Genomic DNA, 26,501 nt, shown 5'->3' on the forward strand with positions numbered 1-26,501 from the left:
TGCTTTCACCCAGCTAAAAGAGGAACTTACCCGCGCCCCCGTGTTGGCATACGCCGACTTCAGCCAGCCGTTCATCCTGTACACGGATGGCAGCCACCAAGGGCTAGGAGCAGTACTGGCCCAGATACAGGATGGTAAGGAGCGCGTGATCGCCTATGCCAGCCGGACCTTGCACGACTCCGAGCGAAACCCCGCCAATTACAGCTCCTTCAAACTGGAGTTCTTGGCAGTCGTGTGGGCCATGACCGAAAAATTTGCAGAGTACTTAACGGCCGCGGAGGTGGAGGTAGTCACCGATAACAGTGCACTGGTGCACCTGGACTCGGCCAAATTAGGAGCCTTAGAACAACGGTGGCGAGCCCGCTTGGCCAAGTTCTCTCATCGCTTCCGCTATCGCCCCGGCCGGAATAACGGCAACGCCGACGCACTCTCCAGATTCCCAGTGGTCATGACAACTCACTCCAAAGACGAAGAAGAGGAAGAAGTGGAAATCCCAAACTTCACGCGGTTTCACAAAATGGTCTCCAAGACACCGCTAGACGCCAGAATATGCGCCACCCTCCTTGCCAACCAGATGCCAGACTGGGCCGCAGAACAACAACGGGACCCCGGTATACGCCAGGTCTTCCAGTGGTGCCAGCAGGGACACTGGCCCTCGAAGGGGGAGAGGAAGCGCCTGCCGGTGAGCGAACAGAAACTTGTGGAGCATTGGAACCAGCTGGCGGTGCACGAGGGCGTGCTGCGACGCCGCGCCTATTTGGAACACGAACTACGGCCGGTGTGGCAGATTGTGGTGCCAGCCGAAACCACGCGGCGCCTGGCCGAGGAGGCCCATGTTCGAGGCGCCCACCTGGGGGCCATGAAAACAACCCAATGGCTAAGACAGCGGTTCTATTGGCCAGGGCTGCCAACGTTAGTGGAACAAGTGTGCCGTGAATGCCGAAGATGTGGCGTGACCAAACCCACCCAACAACGGGTGCCCGTCCACACCATCTCGTCGGGACGGCCCCTGGAGCTCCTCATGATCGACTACGTGGCTATCGGAGAGTCTACCCGCGGACACCAGTATGCATTGGTCATGACCGATCATTTTACCAAGTTCACCGTCGTGACCCCTACTCGGGACCAGACGGCTGAATCCGCCGTCACGGCCGTCGTGGAAGACTTCATCAGGAAGTACGGCTGCCCGGAGCGAATCCACTCCGACCAGGGAGCCTGTTTCCAGGGGCGCATCATGCAAGGACTCTGCGACATGTATGGGATACGCCGGTCTAGGACTACCCCCTACCACCCCCAAGGGAATGGCGGGTGTGAGCGCTTCAATCGGACCCTAATCCAGATGCTGCGAACCCTCGAAAAGGAACAGCGGACCCACTGGCCAGCCGCGGTGCCGGATCTTACGTGGGCTTACAACAACCGAGTACATAGCACCACCGGGTACACACCCTATTTCTTAATGTTTGGCCGAGCAGGGAAGGACATGCAAGAGCTGGCTCTGGGACCGGCAGAGGAGGAGCAATGGACATGTCCTGCCTGGGTCATGGAGCAACGGCGGCGGCTGAAGATCGCATGCAGCCTTGCCAAACACCACATCGAAGCCAAGATCCATGATGGCGCCCAGCGAAAGGCACCCCCGGACTTCACAGAAGGGCAGCGCGTCATCGTCCACGTGTCTAAACCGGCAGACAAGCTACAAGAGAGATGGGAAACCGCCCCCTATGTGGTCCGGCGGCGGTTGAGTCCAGAAAGCCCCGCCTACGAGGTTGAGTCCACCAAGGTACCCGGACTCACGAAAATACTACACCGAGACAAGCTGAGGCCCTGCCTGTTCCACCAGGCCCCAGCAGAGGACCCGGTTCCGGAAATCCTGGGACCCGCACCATGCCCAGGGGGTGAAACCGAGAAAGGGTGGGTGGAGGTACCCCGACCAGCTTTGCCGGGCTCCCCCCGAGATAAAAGATCGGACGACCTCGCAGAAGCACCCGGAAACGTAGGAGGGGAGGCGACAACCCTACAAACCCCCACCCTTGGCCCCCAGACGCAAACGGACCCGGATCGCCCTGTCCCTTCCTCTCCGCTAAGACTCATGGCGCCTCGGCAGTCACAGAGGAGCAATCGAGGCGTTCCGGCCCCACGATTCGCCGATCCGCATTTCGATTGGTCCCAAGCCGTCATTGCAGGGACTGCAATGGGAAACGTAGGGGGATGTGTGGAGACGCTGGCTCCACACACGGGCCGCGGGCCAATCACGGCGCCCACCCACGGACCAATCACGGCTCCCGGCCGTGATGAGGTCATAGGGAAGCGCCTGGCCCGGGGATTTGGTCGGCGGCCACGTGGGAAGCGGTCTGTTCGGCGGGAAGTGAAGCTGGAGGAAGGACGTCCGGACGGAGCAGCACCCTCAGCAGCAGCACCCTCAGCAGCAGCACCCTCAGCAGCAGCACCCACGGTAGCAGCAGCAGCAGCAGCACCCTCAGCAGCAGCACCCACGGTAGCAGCAGCAGCAGCAGCACCCTCAGCAGCAGCACCCACGGTAGCAGCAGCAGCAGCAGCACCCTCAGCAGCAGCACCCACGGTAGCAGCAGCAGCACCCTCAGCAGCAGCACCCACGGTAGCAGCAGCAGCACCCACAGTAGCAGCAGCAGCAGCAGCAGCACCCTCAGCAGCAGCACCCTCAGCAGCAGCAGCACCCACAGCAGCAGCAGCACCCACAGTAGCAGCAGCAGCAGGACCGAAGAGGAGTTACGCTGACGTCGCGAGCGGAGGACCTAGACCAGGTAAGACCCCAGTGGGGACCACCCCTCCCGGGCCCACGCCCGCATCCTATCGGACACTCTTTACCCGGGCCCAGGGCCTTCTGCCGGCGTCCATTAAGTCTGCCTTTCCATTTGGTAGCTCCCGTTAGACCCAATAGGGCACCAGGCCCTAAGTAGATTCCTACGGCGCTAGGCCCTCAGGTCACCTCTGGGCTTTAGGCCCTGCCTTGGAAGTCTGTCGTTGTTCCCTCTCTCCCTTCTCCTAACAGTATCACCCTTGGGGCAGAGTAGGACAAGAACACACGCACTCTGCTTGATATTACACTTTTCCGTGTTAATAGTGTCCTGGATATTGTACTGTGCAATTGAGTATTGTATTGTGAGTATTGTACTGTCAATTGAGTATTGTATTGTGAGTATTGTACTGTCAATTGAGTATTGTATTGGGGGGGTATTGTACGGTGTAGTGGGCGGTTGGGGCGTGTTGTGTCTCCCTGCAGGGGTCGGAAAGTGGTGTGTTGGGACTGATCGCCGGGTGGACTCAACTCGTTCCCGAGCAGGTAAGTATTGTCTATCCCCTTTCCCTTCCCCCTTCCGTGTAGGCCCTGGTGGGGCAGATCCTTGGGCGGCGGTGTGGCACGACTTCTTCGCGGGCTGGGAGAGATCCAGGTCTCCCTCGGTGCCTTGGAAGTAGTGTAGCACAGCCCTTCTGAGTTCCGAGGGCGGTTCGGGCGTTCCGCGGTTCCACTGGGGCAGTACAGCCCTGCCCTGGTGAGTTCCGGGGTTGGTCACAGCCGTCCACGGTTCCATTGGGGTGTCTGGCCTGAGTTCCGGCAAGGTTGCCTGACGGTTCCAGGGCAGACGGTGCCTCGTGGGGTAAAACGGAGTCCGCCCGCACGCCGGCAGGAGACTGACGGTTCTGGGTGGGGACTGTGATACCTCGCGGCGCACCGCCGGCGGAGTGAGTCTTGTCCCCACACTTGTGGCCCTCCCCAGAGGGGAGTAGGGAGTTCGGGCGAGAACGTTCTCTACCCCGAACTCTTGGAGCCGCGTGGCTTGGCCAGAATAAAACGGAGAGTCGCCAAGCGGGGCTGAGTAACCCTCTAGTCCTGGGCGGCATTCCGGACACCCCCTTCCACCTCCCCCATTGTTTTCGTGCCTCTGTTCCTCTCGCACGCAGGAGGGACCGTGACTGCAGCAGAAGCCTCCTGCACTTGACGGGTTCCGCCCATAGCGACCCTCGGGATCAGGTGAGAACCTTTCCTCATTACAGGGGATCCTTTGAGACGTTCTTCGGGAGTACCGCTCTCACACTTTCATAGCTTTCTCTCTCTCATTTAATCGTTCTTTACCTCCCACATAAACACATTTCTCTTTACACATTTAAACACATTTACTATTTAAACACACACAAATATGTGCTTGCAACCATTCTTTCTGTCTCTTTCTCATTTAAAACACATACTCTGCCTATTTAAACACACACAAACATGTGCTTGCTTAAACACATTCTCTTCCTAAATGCTTTACCCTCTCATCTGGAACGTGAAGCCATTCATGCCTGAACGAACGACATGGTCCCCTGCAAACAATAGTCAGCCCTTGGATGAGACCCCTAGATTGCCATGGATATAGTGCATGCACTATATGGTTCGGAAGGGCATGGACAAATTGTTTAAATGGGCCGAACTCCCTCTGAAGGGTACATTGGACCCAAATAAGTTGACAAATATGAGAATGTGTCACTTGAATTATATTTGAGACAATGAGCTAGAAAAACAAGTAGATCAGTGGCATGAAACTGCAGAGAGATTGCAGGGGCAAATGCAGGATTTGTAGAGGGGGGTTTCCACACCAAGCTGCCAGTGGGCGTGACCAGCATGCATGGGGGCGTGGCTATAATTTTAGACAGTGCTTGGCTGCTCTCCAACTCTTCCTATCCCCATAATATACATGCGCAATGCTGCGTGCACTACTGTTAGGTGCACGCAGCTCTCCCTTTTCAAGCAGAGCTGTGTGAAGCAGGAGCAGGGTCCAGCCATCTCAATTATACAGTGCCCCAGGCTTGGAGGGGGTTTCCAGGCACTAGGAAACCCCTCCTCGGTTTGCCTATGGATTGGTATGTGAACTAGAATAAGATGACATGGAGGAACAAATTTGTTGCATTGATCTCATGGCTGGGGAACAGTCACAATCAGATACATCAGTCATCGGCCTAAGAAATAGAACAGAAGTGGGGTTACAGAGTGGTTAATCTGTGAACTGGCGAGGTGTCTAACAAGGGTACTTTGATTTTTGAGATGAGCACTATATAGATTTATATTTTATTTTTTTATGAACTTCAGAGTATTTGCAACAACCCACCTGTGTGTGTTCCTCTGTATCTTCAGCCTTATTGTTTCACCTTATCTGATCACTGACCACTCAAGAAATATTGCTATCAGGGTGGAGGGATGCAGTATCCCATATAAAGGTTAAAAAACATAAAAACTCGGAGGCTCGTATCTAATTAGGCCTTTGCCCAAGGAAAGATTAGGAAAAAATCCCTTCATGCCCTCACTAAATTTCACATGCAGCAAATCCTTGGGTTACCGTGGACAGGGGTCAGGCATATTACCTTCTAGTAGGTCTGACAAATATCTGGCAGGTATCGGACTTCCATGACCTTAAGTGCTGTAACGATACGATGGAAGACGAAGCCGAAGCTGTAGTTGTCCCAATCCTAAACGACTGGGAGTCATCGCGTTCTGGGGCAACGTCGATAAATTTCATGGACCTCCTAAAAATTACTTCACATTGACATCTAGATAGGTGTGAAGCATCCCTGTGTATCAACGACACCCCTTTACAATCTGCTAACTACATGCCAAACCTGAAGTGTCCAGAGATATGTTCGGATCAGTTAGTGAAGGGTGAGTGACCCAACGTTGTTTACCCAGATTGGCCATTCTTGGACCTGTGAATTTTGAATCATATGTGTGCCCCTGATTAACATGTGTTTAACGTGCAGCATCTCAGTGTGTTTAGACTGTGCTAATAGTTCTTGTGGCTATTCGGCTTCCATCTTCCTAAATGCTTTATCGCTTCAATGGGAGATCCTTCTAAAGCCCAAGTGATAGCTGGCCAAAACCTAATAAATGGGTGCCATGGTTCTATGCCGATAGAAATTGCTGGAGAAAAGTTTTTGGGCGGAGGCAGTGTCCACTGTAGTCTACCTTAAAAACCGAGCCCCCACAGTAGCTGTTAAAGGTAAAAGACCACTGGAGGCGTGGTCTGTAAAAAGCTAAGTCCATGTATTCGGCTGTAAGGCGTATGCACATATTCCTAATGAAAAGCCAAACTTTCAGTTTTGGAGGTTTGGCATGCGCTGTAGCACAAATCGGACATTGGAGTCCTGCCCCACTTCCTGGAGGGCTAGTGATAAAGAACATGGGATTGTGAAATGGAGGCCATGGAACTACCTGCTCCATTGCTGAGAAGCCAGCATGAGATGGAATGGATTGGGATCCCCCCTCCCCCACTTGCACCGCAAGTGGTGCATTCACATGGCCTTGAGAGCTGCTTGCTCCTTGGCGTGAGACCTGCTGCCACGGTACCCTAGCATTCTCCAAGCCGCTTGCATGGCTGCAGCAGGCCGAATGGCTGTGCATTTATGAAGTTTGCGGTGTGCTCACAAACTTTAAAAATTTGGGTACTGATATAAACATAAAGGTACACTTTCTCCGTAGCCATTTACACAGATTTTCGGATAACCTTGGTGATTTTAGTGAGGAACAAGGGGAAAGGTTTTATCAAGCTATAAAGATGATGGAGGAAAGGTATCAACGCAGATGGGACAGACATATGATAGGTCACTATTGCTGGAGCCTCCAGCAATGTCCTGTCCTGATAACCCACATAAAAGAAAATCCTACAGTGTTTTATTATGCATTAATTGTGATTATGCAAATCATCTTACTATGTTTAGCTGTTATTATACTGAATAAAATGCCATTATGTATTTCATGTATTTGAGACAATTTCAATGCGATTTGACCATTACATTTTTTTGCATTTTTATGTTTGTTTTTTTATAAATCTTTGTCATGGTCGGAATCAGAACCAATTACCCTAAAATCATTCTATTATGATTGCCAATAAAATGAGTGTTGCCCAATGTAATAGTTACATGATTGTAGTAACAATACTACTTCCAGTAATAAGGATTGTGTGAAATACACTCCCGGACGCCAGGGGGCGCCCGCCCGCTCCCACATGCTCCTATAATAATAATAATAACGTGTGCTGTGCTGGGCTGTGGAGCCCACATGTGTCACGGTGCCCGGGGGGGAGATCTGTGTGTGTGTGTGGGAGCCGGTGATGAGTCACGGTTACACTGCTCTTCTTGTGTCTACAGCTGGATTTGTGCCGAGTCATCGCCCTGCAGCTTTAATAGCAGAGCGGTGCAGGCGGTGCCTGAGACACTGCACGGCGGCTGAGCGGAGAGGTCACACTGATATACTCTGTTATACTCTGCACGGCGGCTGAGCGGAGAGGTTACACTGGTATACACTGTGCTCTGCAGGGACATGAGCACCGACAGCGGCGCAGCGATGACTCTGCTGGACAAGGCGGACACCCTCCACCTGCACACCGGTAACCTGATGAACTGGGGGCGCCTGAAGAAGAAGTGCACGGTCACCCCCAGCGAGGAGGTGAGTAATGTCCATTTACTGACCGCTTCCTCCTTGCACTGACCTATAGATGACACTCAGTGAGCAGCAGTTGCCTTTAGCACAGAATAGTTCTAACAATTGACATGTTCTTTAATTTAGGAAATATACCCGGGTGCTAAATACGTTTGTGATCACCCTATTCTTATTTTTTTACTTTAAGTTGATAGAGCTTTGTATTTCATTTTGGATATTTAATACAGATTTAGTTATCATTATTATTATTTTTCAAAAAAAAAATTTTTTTTTTAATGCTTATTATACAACTGGTCTGTTACATGGTAAGAAATGCAGAGAAATACCAGCTCACATGTGCTGTTGTGTACTATATTTTTGTGGTTTAAAGAGCCAAGCAAGCGGTAAGTTTGTTTACATTATATAATATGTACACATTATAATATGGATGATGCAATCTGTCAGTGAACACATGTAGAGTTCTCAGCAGACACCTCTAGTCGTTCAAAAGCTCTGCAGTGGGGTGGGGTGGGGGCATGTTTTGCTTTGGGACAAATGTAAAGATCATTGTAATCCAAGACTTTAGTTGTATTTATCCTCAGAACTGAGTTGACTGCATTTTGCTGCAATTCAGACTACAACACAATGATCCTTGGATATGGAAGCCCACAGAGCAGAGGTGAGGCTATCCATAGGTAGACATCAGTGATTGACAGCTATTGTATAAGAGATATTTACCAATTACAGGCTTCTTTTTGTGTCCGAAACTTTGACAAGAAGCATTGACAAAACATTACGTCTGTATAAGGCGGTGTAGACCATTGAACGTTGTTTTTGTGCTTAATGACTGAGGTTTTGTTTTTGTTTTGTTGTTTTTTGTCGTATCTGCCATGTGCACAATATATCTTTTTTTAAAAGCCAGAAATGGTAAAGATATAACGTAATGGTAAGTATTTGGTAACGTTAGAAAACCTGATTAAAAGTGCACATCTAGTTTTATGAAATTCTAATAATCCTCATTATTGGGATATTTTAAATGTATCTGGTACTAATGTACTGTTTTTACACTGGCTGTTTCTTGGCCAAAACCTGTTGCATCACATTATGGCCATTTGTTGAAAGTAACCCAAGGTCTTTTTCAGACTCTGCTCATTAAGTTGGTCTTACTGGCATTGTTACATTTTAAAGGGAAATAATAGTGTGTTTATCTTGCCTTCAAAAATGTTACTGATACGCAGGGTTAAAAATACAAGAATTCTGCTGGTTGGACTGGATTGCATCAAGAACCTGAGACTTATTATAAACAAACTTTTTTTTTTTTTTTTCTTGCACTGTCATTCTGACACTAAAATCAAATACAGTAAGTAAACTGTACATATATAACTCCCAGACAGCATTTATAATAGTGAATTAGTTATGTTCACTTCCTTCATTACTACATCCTGTCAGGATGACTTGCTGTTCTTAGTCTTCTGACTCCTGACACTATTCTGCTATTAAAACTATCAATGCTTTTCTAGACTGAGCTTATCGTTTATGATGCCGACCTTACTTACCCTTTACTGCTTAAAAACAAACAAACTATGAATCCAAACATACAGCGAACCTTCAAAGAACTCCAGATCTTTAAAAAAAAAAAATAAATAGCTGCACAATAAATAAATGCTTATTGCTTATTCTAAAAAGGCTATTGCAGTTTCAGAAATTGTGCTAGTTACTGTAAACAAATAAATGCACTTTATATAAACCATAATGTCTTGTGTATCTATTTAACACCGTGTTTACAAATCTAAGGACAGAATATTTCAACACATCAGCATTGCAAAACCATTTTTAGTTTTGCTGTATTCTATTTACAAATATTAATGTTTGAAGGGGGGTGGTCACATGACTTTTACTTGCCTGTGTATAATCAGAGCGTTCTTTCTGCAAGTCACATCTGTCAATTCTTGGGGCGTTTACTAATCGCCAATTCCATTTTACTGCAGTGTCACCAAGCTGATATTACCTAGAACTCGTCCCCCATGTACTGTACATGGGTGACAGATCCAGTTTATTGCTTTAAACTAAAAATTAGGATAACTTTAAAGCTTTAATGGTCATTTTCATATGGAGACCCTGTTGCTGTTATTGTTTGAAGCTTGTTCATCTTTCTTCCTTATAAGATTACATAATCTTATAAGCACAGTGGCCTAGTGGTTAGCACTTCTGCCTCACAGCACTGAGGTTATGAGTTCAATTCATGACCATGGCATTATCTGTGTGGAGTTTGTATGTTCTCCCTGTGTTTGCGTGGGTTTCCTCCGGGTGCTCCGGTTTCCTCCCACACTCCAAAAACATACTGGTAGGTTAATTGGCTGCTTAAAAAAAAATAAAAATAAAAATTGACCCTAGTCTCTCCCTGTCTGTCTGTGTCTGTGTGTATGTTAGGAAATTTAGACTGTAAGCTCCAATGGGGCAGGGACTGATGTGAATGAGTTCTCTGTACAGCGCTGCTGAATTAGTGGCGCTGTATAAATTGATGATGATAATCTGTTCTCAACCAGAATTGGCCAGGTTCTTTGTGTACCATAAACTTCACCTATATGTTACTGTCCATGTAGCTTGTTCCATCATAAAGGTTAGTAGCTCCCTTTACACACCCTATAAACAAACTAGACATGGCAGTTGTATCGGTTTTGCTTCATTTTTAAAGTCAAGAATAACTTTGCAAACATACGGCTATTTAAAGATTATCGATATATTCACTTCCCTGTTTCATATGCAACTTACAAAAAGGAGAACACACACAGTGTAAAGAATATGATGCAAAGAGGTTATTGGGTTAATGTGAAGCTTTATGTTCATTCTAATCATTGACTGTGTGTGTGTGTATATATATATATATATATATATGTGTGTATATATATATATATATATATATATATATATATATATATATATATATATATGTATATGTGTATATGTATATGTATATGTATATGTATATATATATATATATATATATATATACATACATACATACATACATACATACTCTGACATTTTCACCATGTGTCGGGTGTGTATAACTGCCCCACTAGACAGTGTCTGATTTTGAGGGTTTTACTTATTTTGTACAGTTCTCCATGTTATAGGGGTGCCTTACACGTAATGATCGTTGGGTTGATCACTAACAGTCACATGTGCTGATTATGCTCTTTGATTGTTGTTATTATTATATTGTAATAAAATATTTTTCTTTACAGTTGGGTGATTGCATCAGAACAACACTAAATGAATGGAGCTTGAAAATCAGTCCAGAGCTTGTACAGGTAATAATTGGTTATCTTTAATCCCTTTTGGATTAATAAAATAGGCCTGTGTCTATTTGTATTTAACCCAATTTTGGCCATAATCCTGAAATGTAGAGATTGACTGCAATAGTTTTAAACATTCCAACGTCCTGCTGGTTATATTTGAGTACACCATAATCTGGTAACACATTCGTTGGTATAAGTTCACCAGAACACCACAAGACTCCGTATAGCAATCTTTACTAATTGGCTGCAGATAGCAGCATCTTTATTGTTGGATGGTTCTTGTGTGATGGGGGAGGGTGGTTTCCGCTTCACTTGAACCCACTACAATCTCGGGGACTCTTTGCTTATGAAGGTTGGACCTTTCTAGGTAGAAATGTGCAGCCATGTGACACCACTCTTAATCAAAAGTTTGAAACTGCTTATTCTGATGATGCAATGTCTCCTGCCATTTTATGAGCATGCTGAATATGTTTTGGTCATATATCTAATATTAGTACAGTCTTCATTGGCATGTTGCATAGTTGGGCTGACATGTCTAAGACGCTATGGAGCGTTTAGGTGGCTGGAACATGCTTTCTATTGCATCAGCTGGTAACTGCATTGCGTAACACTAGCTATAGACAAGGAATCGCCAGAAGCCCTGGTGACAATATAACTGAGGGAACTATGTGGCTCTTGCCGCCATTATGAAATGCTGTGCATGCAAACGCTACGCGACAGTCACCAGTTTTGGTGATTCCCAACTGATGCAATACAGACTCGGGTTGGTAAATTGAAAATGGTATAGTCTGGTGCATTGTATAAGCGGTATTTAAAGTAATTTTATTGCTTACCAATAAAACACTGTCCAATGCGATTGTTGTGGTTCCAAAGCACAAAGATATTTAATTGCAAAATATAGCAGTATTTACAGCAAGCTATTGTTACGCATTAAAGATGTTACAATAAAGCAGGAAAGTATAAAAACACTGAATACATTACAAATAGAGAAATATCTGCGCTAGTACCCAGTGTAAGTAGGAGGTGGCTGCCGAAAACGAGGACACTGTGAAAGGGGGACCCCTCCCCCTGGTTGGATATCAAAGGACCACAAGAAAAAACTTGGGGTAGTCCCTAGGCGCCTGTGGCGCCTAGGGCCTACCCCAAGTTTTTTCTTGTGGTCCTTTGATACTGAATACACTACGTCTCCTCTAACATTTCATCCAGGCCCAGGATAAGGTAATCATGTCTACTGTGTAGACATGAGAGAGCGAACTAGCAAAGAGAGAGTGAACTAGCTGGTAAAACAGCTTGAGAGTATTTAGTTTCGGTATAGAAAAAACTACTGATGTCATGGCATGTTTCCATAGGTTAAGGATTCAGGACAGTCCAGTATAATGCAGGTTATAGGTGTGCTGAAACAATGCCCTCCAAGGGTGGGGGTCAGCTCTCCAACAGATGACTAAGTTTTCCCTCCGAAAAGCTGTTTCAAACTGGTCTATTAGCGTTACAAACACAGTATCATTTTGACCATTTATCCTTTATCATCCATAACTTGAGTACGCAAGGTGCTATCACTTAGCCGATAGTAGCGGATGTCTGATGGTGATGTGCAGATCAAAATGACATTAAACATGATACATTTCCTATATCATGAGCCTTAGATACTTTTAATATATTATCATTTAGGTATAAACAATCTAATACATTTTACTAATAAATAAATGTGGATTAGAACCCTTAATAAATGTGCATTATTTACATTACATTTACATTATTTAAGTAAGTGCGAATGTAAATGTGTGTTATGAATCCGTGCGATTACATCATAACACGTGGTGTATTAATCGCAATTGCACGGTAAAACAATACCGTTACCGATAGTGGAAAGAGCAGGGTACCCAATAGCAGTGTAGTAACACCATGCTTTAAAATAAAGAATATGCACAAACTAAATATATATAATTTTCCTCCCTCCACCCAATGTTGCTCATGTGCCTGAGCTCCGTATGCATCTGGTCACTGACTCACCCTGTTACTGCTCTTTGACCAGTTATGGTAAGGATTAGTGTCTCATAAGGCAGTTACATTTAAAGCATCCTTTATCATAGTTACTCATGTACAGGGGGCATGGGTGCCAGGACTTAGGCATGTAATTATGGGAGTTTCTAGGAGGATTCATGTAGGCACCTGCTTTGGTAAATGGTGAAGATTGGGGAAGAAAGTGGTGGATTGTGAATGTTTTGCTCCTTTAGTCTGCACACCCTTGTCAGCCATAAAGATCTTGATTGTACGTTGCTTCTCTACATAATTTGCATGATATGGAGCCAGTCCATATCCATTGTATTTGGAGATTCATGATTTGCATACACCTACTGTACTTGTCCTGCTGCTGTGGGCTATTGTGAAATGTACAACAAAGCTGCAGCATTAAAGGACAAAGCTTCTTTTCATATTAAATTTGCATGATAAAGATCCGTAAAGCTTTGGTTGCTGTTGTATTGCGGCACCCAAGAGTAAAATGTCAATTTTACTGTACTATGAGCCTTTGGCACTGATAAGATTACTTCTGACCCTTTCAGTATTGATATTTATACTGGACTGCATAACATTAGATTGTCAGGTTAATGTGTTTTACCATTGCTGCTGCCAGTATGTTGTGGAGCGAGTTCCAGTCATTTTTACTGATGATTGTAGAATTCTACAAACGACAGCCTTCTCCTTTCATTAAATACTCATGATTCTGAAACCGCACCTTCCCCTCAGGAGAAACACATTCTAAAGATTTATCTTCACCACATTATTAGACTGACATTCTGCAATCATTGCCCACATCGGTCTTGTGCAAAGTGTTGTGTTTAATAACGAACGCTGTATAGAGGCACATTGCACAAGCGTTGCTTCACCCCCCTCGCTAGTGAATGTCGATATAGAAATGTTTAATACGCTATGCAGTTATAAAGGAGAATAGTGGAGTTAAGCAATGCTAATACCTCATGAAACTTCTCGCAGCATCAAAATTGCATGAAAAACACACGTGCCATTTACATGCAGATTTGGTGGGAGCACACAGACATCACTGACAGTACTGTGCCCATACTATCAGAGATTGGCTGTTTCTAGCTGTACTTTGGAACTTTCCGAATTTGTTTGAAACTCTGCTGCAATGAGCAAACAGAGGGGTGCCAGGAAAGGGTACCCTATGCTGATGTACTAGATTAGAGGGTGAGACGGCTGGAGAAAGCTCCCTTGAATATCACACGATCTGAACTTTAAATATTGTCATATTCATCATCATCACCATTTATGTATATAGCGCCACTAATTCCGCAACGCTGTACAGAGAACTCGCTCCCATCAGTCCATGCCCCATTGCGGCTTACACTCTAAATTCCCTAACACACAGACGTCAATTTGTTAGCAGCCAATTAACCTATCAGTATGTTTTTTGGAGTGTGGGAGGAAACCAAAGCACCCGGAGGAAACCCACACAAACACGGGGAGAACATACAAACTCCTCGCATATTTTATATTCCTATAGAACCACAAAACTTAAACTTTCAGCTATGGCTATTTGATGTATGTTAAGCAGCTTCACTTGCAAAAAAAAAACAAACAAACCTGCTGTTTATGTAACAACATGCACACGTTTTTTCTATTGAGCACCTCTGTAAAATAAATATATAAAATTTTCTCGATGCCCTATTAAAAATAACTGCACATTTTCTGTGGGTTGCATATAGTACTGAAATACCCGTTGTGGAGTGAAAGAAAATGTCACTGTTGAATATCTGGTATGTGCATAGCTTTGTCCCAGATCAGACAGTTGTTTTTACCAAGGCGAGTCCTCTTGCGCTGTTAGCTGACAGGAATTTTTTTTGTTCCTTTTTTTTTTTTTCCCGGCCAACTTCCAATTTAAACAGTGAATTCTGTATTTGATGTATGACAATTTCCCAGGTTTCCTTTCTTCTATATTGTTTCTTTTAATTTTAGAGTGTGAAGACCTGTACATTTGCATGAACTGCAAGTTTAATGAGCCCCACCTATCGGGGTAGATGCATAAAATAATATAGCCACGTCATTAATGGACATTTTCTGTTCACTATATACTCATTTTCAACTTGTTTTAAACCTTGCCATGCCTTATTCTGGACTATAGCCACTAAATTGGCTATAGGTGAGGTTTGCTTGGCCTACATTCAGCTTTTATATATTTTTTTTTTTTTTGTATTAATTAAATTTAAAATCCAGAATAAGTGCCCAAATCCTAAATGACACATTTGAAAGGTTTTTGATTTATAATGCCCAGTGACTTTACCCATTTGCCCTATTCTGTTCGTTATCTATTGACACAAGTAATGAAGCCAATTTTTCTCTTCCAACCATATACAGACATATTTGTGGACACTTGGTGGGTTTATCATAAATTAGTGTGTATTTTGCTTATGTCTGCTAGGAACCTCCACATACACTGGAATGTGCTGTAACCCAGGCCATGGAAACCATTAACCCTGAAGAAAGAGAGGAAATGAAAGTGTCTGGTAAATAAAAGCTATATGTTTTTTTATGTTTTGCTTTTTTATTTATATATAATATACAGTCATGGCCAAAAGTTTTAAGAATGACACAAATATTATCTGTCACAAAGTCTGCTGTCTCAGTTTTTATGATGGCAATTTTCATATACTCGAAAATGTCATGAAGAGTGATCAGATGAATTGCAATTAATTTCAAAGTTCCTCTTTGCCATGACAATTAACTTTATCCCAAAAGCATTTCCACTGCATTTCATCCCTGCCACAAAAGGACCAGCTGACATCCGGTCAGTGATTCTCCAGTTAACACAGGTGAGAGTGTTGACGAAGACAAAGCTGGCGATCACTCTGTCATGCTGATTAACTTAGAATAACAGACTGGAAGCTTTAAAAGGAGGGTGGTGCTTGAAATAATTGTTCTTCCTCTGTTAAACATGGTTATCTGCAAGGAAATGCGTGCAGTCATATTGCTTTGCACAAAAAGGGCTTCACAGGCAAAGGATATTGCTGCTAGTAAGATTGCACCTAAATCAACAATTTATTCTATCATCAATAAATTCAAGGAGAGGTTCAATAGTTGTGAAGAAGGCTTCAGGGGGCCCAAGAACGTCCAGCAAGTGCCAGGACAGTCTCCTAAAGGTGATTCAGCTGCGGGATTGGGGGCACCACCAGTGCAGAGCTTGCTCAGGAATGGCAGCAGACAGGTGTGAGTGCATCTGCATGCACAGTGAGGTGAAGACTTTTGGAGAATGGCCTGGTGTCAAGAAGGCCAGAAACTAAGCCTCTTCTCTCCAGGAAAAACATCGGGGACAGACTGATATTCTGCAAAAGATACAGGGATTGGACTGCAAGAGCAGCTTCTCCCAACCATCCAAGAACAGTTTGTTGATGGACAATGCCTTTTCCAGCATGATGGAGCACCTTGCCATAAGGCAAAAGTGATAACTAAGTGGTTCGGGGATCAAAACATTGAAATTTAATTTTTTTTGCCAACAGAGTTTTAATTTTAAATGTGTTTTGGGTGCTAAATAATCCACTTTTTTTTTTTAATTCACTATATATGTATATGTGCATAATATTGTATATTATACATACACAATATGTCCTTGTCATTTTTGATAAGCTCACTGCAGTATATATTACAGCTTGGAAAACTGCCCAGTGGTTACAGATATCATTGTTATAGTATCTCATGTAGGTCTTATTTGATCTAATCAATGTTCTTTTTCTCTCTACAGTGAAACTATTTATTGTGGGTTCTGGCCTTTCATCTATCAGACATGCTGTAGACATGGGTAAGTCAATGCTTAATGATATGGGAAAACTAACAATAAATATTTGCACCATGAGAAAAGCATTTTGAGGAAAGCTGATTTAGGACTATCTTATAGTACCATGTTTAACTACATACGATCTGCTGTCCTAAAATATCTATATCTGTATCTTAGTAGAGAAAGGGATTTGTACCGAGAGACTCGAATATCACATCCACTCAATAAGGCAGCTATGCACTTTCAATGAAGGCTTTTGGTTCCACTTATGTGGCCAGGAACTGTTCTCGTGTTTGTTTGTTTTTTCCTGGTCACCCGATTTTTACACAACATTGAAAGTGAACCCTTATTGTGGAAACTTGGACTTTCACATTATTAAAAGAAAATCCTATGGTGTCACATCAGTGACATCCCTAGAGATGGTCATTAGTGAGCAGACATACCTTGAGCTATAGTAGAGACCTGGCTCTGATCTCTCCTCTCTGCCATCACTGATACACCCTTTGTGTATCTATCTATCATGGGGACAGAAGTGTTCCCAGGTTTAGATATAAAACCATCTTAAAAATAAAATCCTACATGTTTATTAGAGGTCCAGTATCTGCAATTAGTGTGTAAAATATGGATTGCAGAGCTATGCTATAAAGACTTTTTTTTTTTTCGGTACCACAAAACACTGTGATATTAACTAGAATGCACAAAGTAGTTGTGTCATGATTTGATAATGAACACTGAGCAAAATGTTAAAATGTTGTCTGGCCACGAAGGTATAAAAGAGCTAATATCTCCAAGCAGTGCCCTTTCTGTTTGTGTCTGTATATCGGTTTGTGAAGACATTTCGGCTCCCCTCATTTAGTGAGATGCAAGGAGCTGAAAGCCGTGAGAATGCATCACGCTGGCACTTAGAAGTACAGTAATACGGTTTTAATGTAGGAGTGTTACTCCTGCTCAGGAGGTCTGCATTTAATTATTTAATTAGGCAGCATTCTTTTTTTTTTTTTTACATTTTGTTTTCGAGAAAGCCAATTGCAGTGTAACATTGTATTCATGTGCAGTAAAAATGGGATATTTTAAATTGTTTGTAGGTTTTTTTGGGGGGTGGGGTGAGGTTTGTGGATTTTTGTTTCCCCCCCTTTTTCTTCCTGAAAAATGCCCTAAAATATCTAAACATTCATAAAACCAATAGACAGAGGAGCCTTGTTTGCTCTTGTATACTTTTTTTTTTTTTGTCCAGCCAATCTTGTGAAGAGTTGTGAGTTTAGCACAAGACTTGTTATTCAACAAGCCTCATGGTTGACAAGGTGCTTGCAGTTTTCAATGGATGAGCTCCTATGATGAGAAAGCTGCAGGGCTCTTATTGTGGACTGTTTTCATCTGTGCTGTTAATAGAGCTGCCAGCCTGGCCTCATTTGAACTTCGCCTGTTTTTTTTTTTTTTATCTTTCAATAAAACTCCAAGGTTCACCGATATGGAAGTGGTGATGTAAACCACATTGAAAATAAACAACTATTTGGCAGGACACATAGCTGGCTTCAACACTTAAGACATGTTGAATACAACAGATCACTAAACATATGTTGTTAATACAGTATACACATTCAGGTTTCATAACCCTCCCTTTGCAATCTAGTGAGCCCTTGTGTAACAAGATGCCAAGCAGAGTGGGCTGGAACAAAGGTTGAAATAGTTTCCTAGTAACAGCATAAAATGGGAATGAGAAACTTTTGGCGCAGCAACAGCTTCTGGATCCTATGTCATCCTATCATCTATTCACTAATGTACACAAATAATAAGCTGAATAAGTCCTTGGCACAAGGTAGTCATTTTGTTTCTACTAGTAAACTCGTTTGAATTTGCACTTTATATTGAATTAATGTTTTGATATATAGTGATTTTTATTTAATATATTAGGGTCATAAAGTTAAGATATCCAATCAGTGATTTACCTGATTCTCATCCACTTAAAATATTTATTGTAGTTTGCTATGATTAAAGCAACAATCCTATGAGGTGTTTGTTGTTTTTGTTTAATATAGATCACTGTGGCAGGCTATAAGAAGAATGTTGGTATTTACCATTTTCCTTAGTTTGTTTCTTCATTCTACTGTTGACTTACAATTCCGCACAGTGGCAGACTACCATGGCAACAACAGTCACATGGCACATGATGTAGTGAGCAGAGGCTTTGAAACGCCCCTCTGAACTGTGTCTTCTCTACCCTTCCTCCACTGTCTTCACATGACATGAGTCTGTGTCCATGTAACTGATAGCCTTTATTTTGCAATCTCCAGAGAATCCTTTTCTTTTCCTAGTTGTCCTATTTAAAGAAGAAAACAAACTTCTATGTTGGACTGCTGCTTATAATGCTACAGAGTTTGATCCTTTTGTTAGACTAAATTTGTCTAACGATGTGTTCAGTGGCTTTAAGCTGAACTTCTATGTATCTGTTTGGCCATATCTGTTGCATTGGCTTTCCTATGTTGCATTCTTAGATCCTATTGTTTTTTTGTTTTGCTCCGATGACGTGAACCGAGTTTGTCCTCTGTGACTCTGTACAGAAAATGTATTTGAATTTTCAGTTGAAAGCCAACATGTACTATGGGAACAAGTACAGAAAAGAAATGTGAGCTAAAAAATATATTTTGATTGTCCGACAACAAGAAGTGTTTTTCTTTAAAACCATGACATTGCTGTCGATTATAGAAATTACATAGAACACAGAAATAACATTTCATCAAGACACCCGTTGCTATAAACATGTCTTCACCAGAGTTGTTATGGTTTTGCACACTCTACAAGTAGATGTAGCCCTTGTAAGAGCATGTCATTAAATGACATAAATATTGCCAATATACGGAGCTTCAGTGTGTGAAATCAATTAGGGCCTAATTCATTAAGGACCGTAAACCAGAAAAAAAAGAGTAACTTGGCACCTTGGCAAAACCATGTTGGGGTAGGGCATGTCCTAGATCAGGCATGGCTAACCTGTGACACTCCAGGTGTTGTGAAACTACAAGTCCCAGCATGCTTTGCCAATATATAGCAGCTTATTGCTGGAAGGGTATGCTGGGACTTGTAGTTTCACAACACCTGGAGTGCCACAAGTTATCCAAGCCTGTCCTAGATCAACTTTTTTTAAATTTCAGTGTACAAATAAAACTATCAAGTTTGTGTGCTACATGAATGAACAGCCAGTATTTAACTTACGTGCAAAATAATAAATCAATTTACACCCCTTGATTTGTAACATGGTTTGTCCAGGTGAAAACGTACTCAGATTTTTTTGTTTTGCCTTAATGAATCAAGCATTTAAAGTTTTAGTAACTGGCACACAGCAATACAAGCACCTATATAGCAGGTGCTTGTTGAGGGCATGTGTCAGCGCATCTGCTCTGCACAGTTCTCTGTAGCTGGTAGCATTAATGTGATTAAGTCCGCAGCCTAGTAACTGCAGTGGTAGAACGTGCACAATAAACAGAAATCTGCTGAAACAATAACCATGCATAAAACAGGTTGACCTAATCTGTTTGATATGTACTGTACATTAAAATGTTGTTTTGTGTTATTTGTTTTTTGTTCCAGTATTTCCAGCTGTCAGTGGTTTAAGGCTCCTCTCCATATACCAACAAATTTAGGAGGGACAGTGTAATAAAAATGTCCTCCCTTCTAAACCCTAGGATAATGCACTTCTGCAGTAATGACGGTGTGCTCTCCCACTGTCTGATAATCTCACATGTCCGTAATTGTATTCCTCTAGCATGTTCCACCCTTGCTGTCACCCAATTGGATTCTGTGATCATTGCACCGCCCCCTCTGGAAGACGGAGTCATTCTCACCTTGGAGCATTTACAGCCTTACTGGAGGGAGCTGGAAAGCCTTGTTCAGGACAATAAAGTTGTTGCTATAGGAACCTCGGATTTGGATAAACCACTCTTGGAGCAGCTTTATCTCTGGGCACAGGTGAGGCTTGGCACCATTGTCACTCACAGGATGGCACATGTTTTCTTTACGTACTTTGCAGTAAATGAATAGAAGGGAAGTAAAAGCATAGAACTCCTTTATTTGTGGAGTTCAAGGCAACCAATTACAGTTCCTGCCACTCTTATCTGCCAGAGCATGTTGTAGGTTAACATATAAATAAGTTGCTGTACATTGGTATGAAGTGAACACACTGTTCCCACACTCAAACAATGTTACTGGCAGCAAGAATCTTAGGTGGAGTAAATTTGGCCTCTGCTAGTCATTATCAGCGTACTACAGGATAAAATAATGAGTCTGAAGTTTTCTTGTAGAAGTGAATACATGGTCACTGTATCTTTAAGATTAAGGGGACATGTCATTACTTTGTCAGCTTTTTGACGCTAGATAATAAATTTGTACTCCCTGGCACTGCACAACTTTGTCCTTTTACAGCCCAGCAGCAGTGTTGGTTAGTACTACCATGATGAATGTACCATGATGAGTGTACATATGTGCTAAATGTTTTCCGTATCTCTTTCAGATAAAGCCGAACAGTAACCAAGTGAATCTTGCATCATGCTGTATAATGCCGCCAGATCTAACAGCATTTGCAAAGCAGTTTGATATTCAGTTATTAACCCACAGCGATTCCAAAGGTAACTGAGCATTATCTGGGGGGGGGGGGGGGACTGCACAGATGCTCCTAGTCCATATGACCCACTTGCATGTGGCTGGTGTCTAAACATACAGGTTGAGGAGATCAGCTGACTAGAGTTTACTGCATTTTAATCAAATTTGAATTATGACTATTATGCAGGTGTTGGCCTGATATATAAAGTAATATTGGAATCGTTTGGATGTTTCTCAATATGAAAGCCGTGCGTGTGACCACCATATCTGATGCCAAGAAAGGGCTAAATTTCCTCTGCTTGGGGAGCATTTAATATTGGTTACAGCTGAAGTCGACCTAATCTAGGTTGCTGAGGCCATGTATGAACAGAATACATTTCATAAAGCTCGCTTATTTGATTACACATTTCTAGAAAACACATGGACATATTTTCTTGCCCCCATTCACAAATGTTGGTTTTTGTACAGTGGCCAAACTGAGACCTGGTTAGTACAGGCTTTCTTTCTATCACAACACAATAACTTGGTAAAACATAGGCAGTCTGGCATCCATAGCCAACTATCCAAAATATATATATTGCGTCACACACCATTAAATGTTTTAGGCTTGCGGGTTTGATATATAGAATAACATGAGGTCCTTTGTAGAAATGGCAGTTGTGAGTTTGCCTTTCTAAGTACCAGTTGTCTAATGAATAGCTAGAATGAGCAGAGGAAGCATGTGTGTAGTGTACACTGATAATGTCCTGGCACTGTAGTAGGGTTCTTGTAGAGGGCAGTTGTCATAGGCATTACGCTGGCCAGTGACCTTCTGGTCTTACCTTATCAAATCTGATTTCTTTCATTTTGACAACAGAAATTCTGTCTGAACAAAGTTTTCAAGAAGCTCTGGGAGAAGGTGTCCAAGGAGCTCAAGTGGAAGGGTGGACACCAGAGTGGATCCTGAGATACTCTGTCATTGTTAAAACACGTGGGATTATAAAATCAAAAGGCTACATTATACAGGCTAAGAGGAAAGAGCGACATTAACGGCCTGGGGACTTCTCAGCAAATCACTGACGCATAACTGTCTTTGTGCATGGAAAGAGATTATTGTTCCGATGACTAAATGTTTCTGACTCCTACATACCTGTGGCTGAAACAATGTTTACAGACCTGAATCTAAACAATGATGAAGAAGAGCTACAGATTTAAGCAATCCTTGTGAATCTGTGCTTGTTTGAGGGACCACTGTGTTGCTACTTAGATCACTAGGTGCCGATGTTTAAATCCGTTTTATGTTGAAGAAAAACACCATCAACCTTGTTGTGCGCGTTGCATGTGGCTTTGTTTTCTAAACTTGTGTTGATCACTTGAGATGCTGAATGGTTCTGTAACTTACGTGAAGTGTTAGTGACACAACACCTCTGTGTTTTCATAGCTTTAAATCATGGTGGTTCTAGAATTTGAAAAGACTTGTTTACTGTATCATAGCTACAAAGTGGGTTAAAATGTTAATTGCAAACTAGAACGTGCTTGTTACATTTCTTTTCTAAAGTGATGGAAATACAGTGGAGGTTAGCAAATGACCGTAACGTTTTTGTAACAACAAAATCTGGTCTTGGCGTAAAATGGATCTGATTTTGTCCTGACCGTACAAATCCGCCTTTGTTTTTTAAGTTTCCAGTCAAACGTGTGTTCAAAACAAACAGTTTGCAGTTTATAGATGTAGTAAGATATAAATACTGCCTTAATATACAATGTAAACATTGTACATTAAAGGTTAGTCAGACTTTATTGCCCTTATCTCTGTTCAACCTTTAATATTATGACTAGTACTGGAAGACTTGTTGTTCAGTTCCCAGCATTTTACAACCTAACTGACAATTCCTTTTTATTTTGCTCTGGCTCAAAAATGTTTCTTTATTCCCATTAGAAGCTTCACTTCATTGGAGTTAATAATTGTCCCAATGTCACTGTTGAGGTTGAAAACATCCAATCATTTTTGGACAGATGTCCAATGTCTTCCTGTGTGTGTGGTCATTGGACAATCCTCCAAGTGATCATGTCTCTCGCCCACTCTTACAAATGCCCAACTTAAAAATAGATCCTATGCGCTGCCCCAGGGTATGGTCTAGGCAGGGACTCGCCATGTTCTCCGCAGTGCTTTGTTTAAAATAATTTGTTATAAAAGGTTCCCAGAACTTTCCCATGTGTAGTTGTTGATGTTGCTATCTGAGCTTTGGAACCCACTGTTGTTTAACACAGAAGTGGATGTAAGTCCTACCAAGCTGACCTTTAGCATTGCATGTTCTTTTTATACTGTGCCCCTTTCTATTCTCCCTAACTATAAAACTACATATTGAAAGTTGGACCATATGACCTTCACATGTGTACACCCAGCAATCAGAATAAATAAATGGAATGCAGAACAGTACATGAACCCTAAGAAGAAAAAAAAAAAAACTTGAAGCTAAACTTTTAATCCTTTTTTTATTAAATGTTGCTTTGGCATACACGAAGTCAAGAAAACTTGCTTCTTTTGAGTCAAAGCTGATTTGATAAATATGTGTGTGGCTGTTGTATGCTAAGACTGGATCTCACATTTCAGACTGATGAGATGGTAAACTGGATGTATTCCATCTAGGAGAGATTTACTCGACACTTGCAGACTAAGTTTAGCCTCTACAGAAAGCAGAATGCTGTAGGTCTGGCTGTATTGTAGAGTGATGCAGATGTATGGGACTCCGACAGAAGTCTATGCCAGTTATTTATTTGTTACAGTGTTAAAACATTAACGTTTAAATTATCTTGTTAATTAGGCTAAGAATATTTAATTTTTAATTATGTTATGGAGATTCACTTGTGGCGAATGAGCAATGGACTTGCTGCACGAGACCTTCACCACTAAAGTAATTAAGGTGTTTGTCATTTTCTCATCAAAATAAATATTGTGAATAAATGTATGTGTCTGCACCACTTTAGATTCGCCAGCAGGCTATATACGTATTACAATCTGTTTACTAAGACTGGAGACTCTTGATGAATAATTGTAAAGCTGTCTGACGTAGACCCAATGATCACATTCCATATAACCACTCTGATCATTGCTCTGATTTCCTATTTGATTTGCATTTGTTTCTATGCAGACTTTTCCTAATGGATCAAATGCACCTGCCAGTGTAGCTTTGGGGATTGACCTAAAGTAATTCTAATTTTGTTTTAAGTGCATCAACTGGTAAATGGATTTTTATTCAGCGTTTAAAGGGCACAGTTTAGATTTATCAGGGTGACTGGTCCACTCAAAAAGAAAATGGATTTTGTTTCTTATTTCCTTGCTTGCAGGGAATCTAAAATGTATAGAACCAACTGTGTTTTAAAATACTGTTAATACTGCACTTACTGCTTTAACTTTAAGTTTTTATATAATTGTATATGGTTTGCTTCAAATTTTGTGACTGTAAGGACTCCTACACTCACGCTGTTCATGCACCGGGCAGGCCTCCCATCTGTGCTGCATTCACTGGTTGGGGAATGCAGCTTAACCAGCACATCAAGTAGGGTTCATTGAATCCTATGAAGAAAGTGCCTACAGTACATACGAGCTATTGTACTCTGGAAGGATTATAATTTAATCTTTTCCAATTGTCTGATGTCTGTGATCCAGGGTGGAAAGTGTCACAGGCACAGATAAACTGCCCATGCCTTCTCATTTGCACCATCAAGTTTGGTGGTAATTCGTCCATAGTTAATACATGCTTAATAATTACAGCCTCCTAATTACCTATGCATTGGCAAAGAGTTACCGTAGCAACATAAACTTTTCTTCTTAATAGGTGATTGTCCTGTAGAACAAGAAGGTAGAATTGCTATGGAAATGATCCATTCTGAAATTAATATTATTCATTCAATATTTATGTTCTGTAACCTTTTTTACTTTTTGCTTTTTTTTTTTTTTTCTTCCCCACTTGTATCTGTGTTTTAAAAAGTGGCACCACCAGGTCTAATAATGCCGCATTCACAAATGTATATAAATCTTCAGCCTGTTATAGTACACTGCAGATTAGGCTGAAATTGGAGACTATCTTTCCTTGGCTATATGCAAGATTGCCAATACAATGCCAAGGTTTGAGTTATATCGCAGTGTGCAAGCTTGCATTTATGGCTGTAAATATCACAGAATACCTTCTCATCTTAACTTATGTTTCGTGGCCCTTTCAGGAATATTTAGCTTGACTGTCCTGTGGACGGCAGCCTCACATTCCTTAATGCTACTTCTCATCTGGATGGTTAGAAATTCTGTCTATACTCGTTTTTTTAATGTAGTTTAATCAAAATAGTTTGTGTAACGGCAGACAAAAAATCCTAATGTTATCAATCTCCTGTCTACAAGTTCTGATTCTTTCAGTATAGGTCATTGAATAGTATACAAAGACTGGATATACATAATTATGTTTTATGTTTGTGGTAGGAATGTTTCAATTCCTTTTTTCTTGTTTTCTTCCTGTTACTTGGAATAAATGAATGCTGGAATCTATATCTTGGTGGACTTGTCAATATGTTACAGTGGATATTGCCTAAGCTTTTCCTGTCAACCTTAAAATAAATTACTGCATGTCAAGATGGTGTTTGCTTACCTTTTTAATGGGGTCCATCGCTACCAGAGAAACTGCTGTTGATCTATCACGGGTCCCATCACAATGTGCATGTTTGACCTTAGCCAAAGAACAAATTTGGTTGCCTTCTCACCACATATCTTCAAGAGTTAATCCAGTCCAGCAATACAACATTAGGTCAAGTGATTGCAATTTAGTTTGGGGGGAAAATAAAAGCACATAACATAATTTAGAAAGCTCAATGTCCAAAGAACAAGTACAAAACCCTCCATGGAAGTGTGCCTAGATTGGGGGAAGTTGGGGCTCAGTTAGGGATCTCTAGCACAGTACAGAGTTTGTACACTGGTGGGCTCTCTAGCACAGTACGGAGTATGTACACTGGTGGGCTCTCTAGCACAGTACAGAGTTTGTACACTGTTGGGCTCTCTAGCACAGTACGGAGTATGTACACTGGTGGGCCCTCTAGCACAGTACGGAGTATGTACACTGGTGGGCCCTCTAGCACAGTACGGAGTATGTACACTGGTGGGCCCTCTAGCACAGTACGGAGTATGTACACTGGTGGGCTCTCTAGCACAGTACAGAGTTTGTACACTGGTGGGCTCTCTAGCACAGTACAGAGTTTGTACACTGGTGGGCTCTCTAGCACAGTACAGAGTTTGTACACTGGTGGGCTCTCTAGCACAGTACAGAGTTTGTACACTGGTGGGCTCTCTAGCACAGTACAGAGTTTGTACACTGGTGGGCTCTCTAGCACAGTACAGAGTTTGTACACTGGTGGGCTCTCTAGTACAGTACGGAGTTTG

The 26,501-nt window shown here is 42.4% G+C and overlaps 1 protein-coding gene across 1 annotated transcript; it reads left to right on the forward strand.

Annotated features, from left to right (window-relative positions):
- Positions 1–7,043: 7,043 nt before the first annotated feature.
- On the forward strand, positions 7,044–25,700 carry GCLM (glutamate-cysteine ligase modifier subunit). Its single transcript, XM_075182352.1, has 7 exons — positions 7,044–7,450; positions 10,672–10,737; positions 15,161–15,245; positions 16,478–16,534; positions 20,268–20,470; positions 21,012–21,126; positions 21,957–25,700. Exons 1-7 carry the CDS (start codon positions 7,325–7,327, stop codon positions 22,127–22,129), a joined length of 825 nt encoding a protein of 274 aa, XP_075038453.1. The 5' UTR covers positions 7,044–7,324; the 3' UTR covers positions 22,130–25,700.
- The last annotated feature ends 801 nt before the right edge of the window (positions 25,701–26,501 follow it).

Source organism: Mixophyes fleayi, chromosome 8 (assembly GCF_038048845.1).
Source record: "Mixophyes fleayi isolate aMixFle1 chromosome 8, aMixFle1.hap1, whole genome shotgun sequence".
In the NCBI taxonomy this organism is placed as follows: domain Eukaryota; kingdom Metazoa; phylum Chordata; class Amphibia; order Anura; family Limnodynastidae; genus Mixophyes; species Mixophyes fleayi.

Coding starts and splice junctions, on each gene's coding strand:
- GCLM (XM_075182352.1), top strand. CDS start 7,325: ATGAGCACCGACAGCGGCGCAGCGATGACTCTGCTGGACAAGGCGGAC. Junction 7,451..10,671: donor CGGTCACCCCCAGCGAGGAG/GTGAGTAATGTC, acceptor TTTTCTTTACAG/TTGGGTGATTGCATCAGAAC. Junction 15,246..16,477: donor AGAGGAAATGAAAGTGTCTG/GTAAATAAAAGC, acceptor TTCTCTCTACAG/TGAAACTATTTATTGTGGGT.